The sequence below is a fragment of the Priapulus caudatus genome, unplaced genomic scaffold (assembly GCF_000485595.1).
Source record: "Priapulus caudatus unplaced genomic scaffold, Priapulus_caudatus-5.0.1 Scaffold326, whole genome shotgun sequence".
In the NCBI taxonomy this organism is placed as follows: domain Eukaryota; kingdom Metazoa; phylum Priapulida; class Priapulimorpha; order Priapulimorphida; family Priapulidae; genus Priapulus; species Priapulus caudatus.
This window is the reverse complement of record NW_014577387.1, coordinates 237,105-240,310: the sequence shown is the minus strand read 5'-3', so window position 1 is coordinate 240,310 and position 3,206 is coordinate 237,105. Positions and strand designations below refer to the sequence as shown.

General features: G+C 37.2%; 1 protein-coding gene across 1 annotated transcript in view; it reads left to right on the top strand.

Annotated features, from left to right (window-relative positions):
- Positions 1-1,204: 1,204 nt before the first annotated feature.
- Positions 1,205-3,206, top strand: part of LOC106809079 (transmembrane protein 145-like) — a 6,396-nt gene continuing 4,394 nt past the window's right edge. The window contains exon 1 of the mRNA XM_014812029.1: positions 1,205-1,246. Coding sequence (XP_014667515.1) covers positions 1,205-1,246 — 42 coding nt within the window. The remainder of the gene's footprint in view (positions 1,247-3,206) is intronic.

Below are 3,206 nucleotides of genomic sequence, written 5' to 3'. Positions count from 1 at the left end.
TGCGGGGTTCGGGTGTCACAATTTTAATCTATTATAACAAAAGCCAAAGGGCACTGGAGGTAAAGAAAAGGTGAAGGGTCAAACGACAAATGAAGCAAAGTCGGGTCAACAGTGGAAGCGGCCAAACAACCAACAAAATTGTTGTAGATCAGAATGTCAAACAGGAAGCAGCTCTGTAAAAATTAAAAAAAGCAGGACAAACAAGGGTGGCAATGTTCAGTGTCACTCAAGAGCACGAACAAGGATTCTAAAAAGTCGACACAATAAAGAGAAATGGGTGGCAAGCTAAGAAACAGCCAGAAAAGGTCTTAACGAGAAAGGTGAACAAAAAAGAGATGCGTTAGATCAGAAATATTTCAAACAAGCAAAAAACAAAGAAAAGCAAAACCAAAACGTGGCAAATGTCAAGTGGTCAAAAAATAGAAAATAAAGGCTAACGGACACCAGGTGCAAGTTTCGTGTAACAGCCGCAAGCAAAGAGAGTGGCAGTAAAGTGATGTCAAGTATAAAAGTCTGCTGTGCGGAAAAACAGGATGGTTCCCAAAGGAGAGAACATTAATAAACAAAAAAGAAATAAAGTTGTATTGGGTGGAAAATAGCGGAGGACAGAATAAAGCTAAAAGATAGTGAATTAACAAGTGAGGCTTAAGTTCAAAAAGTTGCATGAACTATAAAAGAATATATATTTGGCTTTTAATAATAGGTAATAAAAATAAGAGAAGAAAGTCATCCTTAAATTAAATTCTACTGTTTGCTGATCACAAAACGTCTGACCCATGATTTTTTTAGTGGGTAGGATTGGTGTCTTTTTTGCTGAGTGCATGATAGTTATTTTAAGTCTGTCCAGGTTCATGTTTGCGTCACATATCGGTCAATTCATGTGGAAAATTAATTGCAGTCAAGTACTATGTAAAGGTAATGTAAAGAGAAGAAAAAAAGAGGAACTCAAATGTAGAAAGAGCTAAGTACTTGTTTGGGGTGGCGGAGGGAGTCTAATTTCGTGGGTCGGAATACGGAAAAAAAAAGAGGACAGCAAACGATTATATTTTTTTTTAAGGTGACAACTAACCTGATATATTAACACAAAAAGACCATCCTATACATGATATTAAGTAAGTAAGTGAGATAAATAAGCTAAAAAAAAAAAAAAAACGGCATAAAGGTTAGAGGGCGAAAAAAAAACAATGGAATAAAACTGTAAAAAATGGCTAAGTTAAAACGTGAGAAAAAGCTTATCGACATTTGGGTAAATATTAATTAGTCTTACGCAACATGTTACGTATAACTATAACATTAAAGTTAACTTTTAATTATGATCACTTTAAAAGATTTAAGGCTCTATGCATCTACCTGAACACGCCGAAAGAGAAGAAACGCACCTAACAGTGGTTAATAGACCATTCATGAAAGTATGGCTGGTAGAATTCACTATAATGATTCACTGGGTTAGTTCCAAACAAAAAACCCCTCTCAACAGCGCGTTCATCTATCCAGGTACAACGACTAACACAGGGACAGTTGGTACGCAACAATGCTCAAAGCAAAAAAAAACACAAAGGGTTATTCCAAAAAGTGTTTTAAAAAACAAAGGGGAGTGGAATGTAAAAGTGGGGATAATATGTTATTTTAAAACAAACAAAAAAACACACGTGAATCTAAATAAATGAAAAATGAAAATAAATCTCATAGATAAAGGACGTAGTAAATCGGTAAGTAAATATTAGAATATCAGCCATAAAGAACAAATAAAGTTACAGCTTTATATCAGGCACAACGAATTCTAAAACTGATGAAAGTGATAGTCAACTAGAGTATGATAGTAACAATTGGTTTGGGGCTTAGGTTGTTGGGTAGCGATGTGTCGCTGGTCACACTTCTGGCGCCCAATTATGTGTAAGTATAGTATGTCCAAGTTTTGGTAGCGGTAGGGGTCAATTAAGGGGTCGAGTTATAGAGCAGAAGAAATTTCTCTGCGGCGGACCGGACGGCGGTTGGCTGGACAGACATGCAACCATGAGTACGTTTGCCGTTACTTGTTCGCTCGGGGATAAATTAATTACTATTACTTTTTACTTTTTTTAAACAACGTATCTTATCTGATCCACACAGCCTTATGTCATTGACTATTCTACCCTACTAGCATACTTACTACTAGTACTATCACTACTAAGTTTTTCATCACTTCACTCTACTCCTATTTCTACATTTACCTACTGGCCTGGCCCCACCTCATTTGCAGGGTTTCTTATACTATGATGGCATCCAGTGGCGCACCGGCCATTGTCAATTTAACATCGCCGTTGGTTGAATGTTTCAATATTGTCAGCCTAAGACATTCAATTTTTTATACTTTTGCTGGGGGGGTCCCCCCCATACACTCCTCTCTCCCTCTCTGCATTCGCGTATGCAGCGCCGCTCTCTTCTGTTTAATTTTCCCTCAGAAGAGCCCTGCATTGCCATTTGGTATTGCTAACCCCTTTAAATTCTCTTAACTCTTTACTGTGATTCTATTTAGCTATTCCCTGTAATTTCTATTAACTGCTTTTACCTGTGCTTCTATATACTCTGTCTTTTAACTCTGTGATTCTATGCAAGCTGCCTTCACCTGTTGATTCGCTATTCAGCTTGCTCACGTCTGTGGATTTCTATCAGTCTGCCTTCACCTTGTGATTCTATCCGCTGCGCTCACTCTGTGATTTATTAGTGCCTTCACTTTTTGATTCTATCAGCTGCCTTCACTTTCTGTGATTTATTCAGCTTCTTCACTTTAATTCCTATTCAGCTGCCTCTCACTTCTTGTGATTTTTCTATTTCTGCATCTTCATCTTCTTTTTTTTTTTTTACTCTTTTGAGTTTCATGCCTGTCACTGTGAAGTACAGATTGTTTATTCTTTCATTTGCCTATTCATATTTTTTAATTTGCATTTTTTTTATTTTAATTCATTTTATTGAGGTGAATGTATCTCTGTGCCTTCCACCCTAATTCCCTCATCCCCCTGCTTTCCACCCTCCCCACTTTGCTCTTCCTCGCTGCCTTTCCGCTTATTTGTCTTTGTCTAACGACGTCTAAAACAAAATAAAAACAGAAAGCTAGAAGAGCAAGCAGGTCGCTAAATAAAACAAAACAATAATAATTACTTATAAAAGTGGTAGGAGTCGGTGCAGTGGGATGCAACTGAAAAAAACACTAAACAGCGTTTGACAGA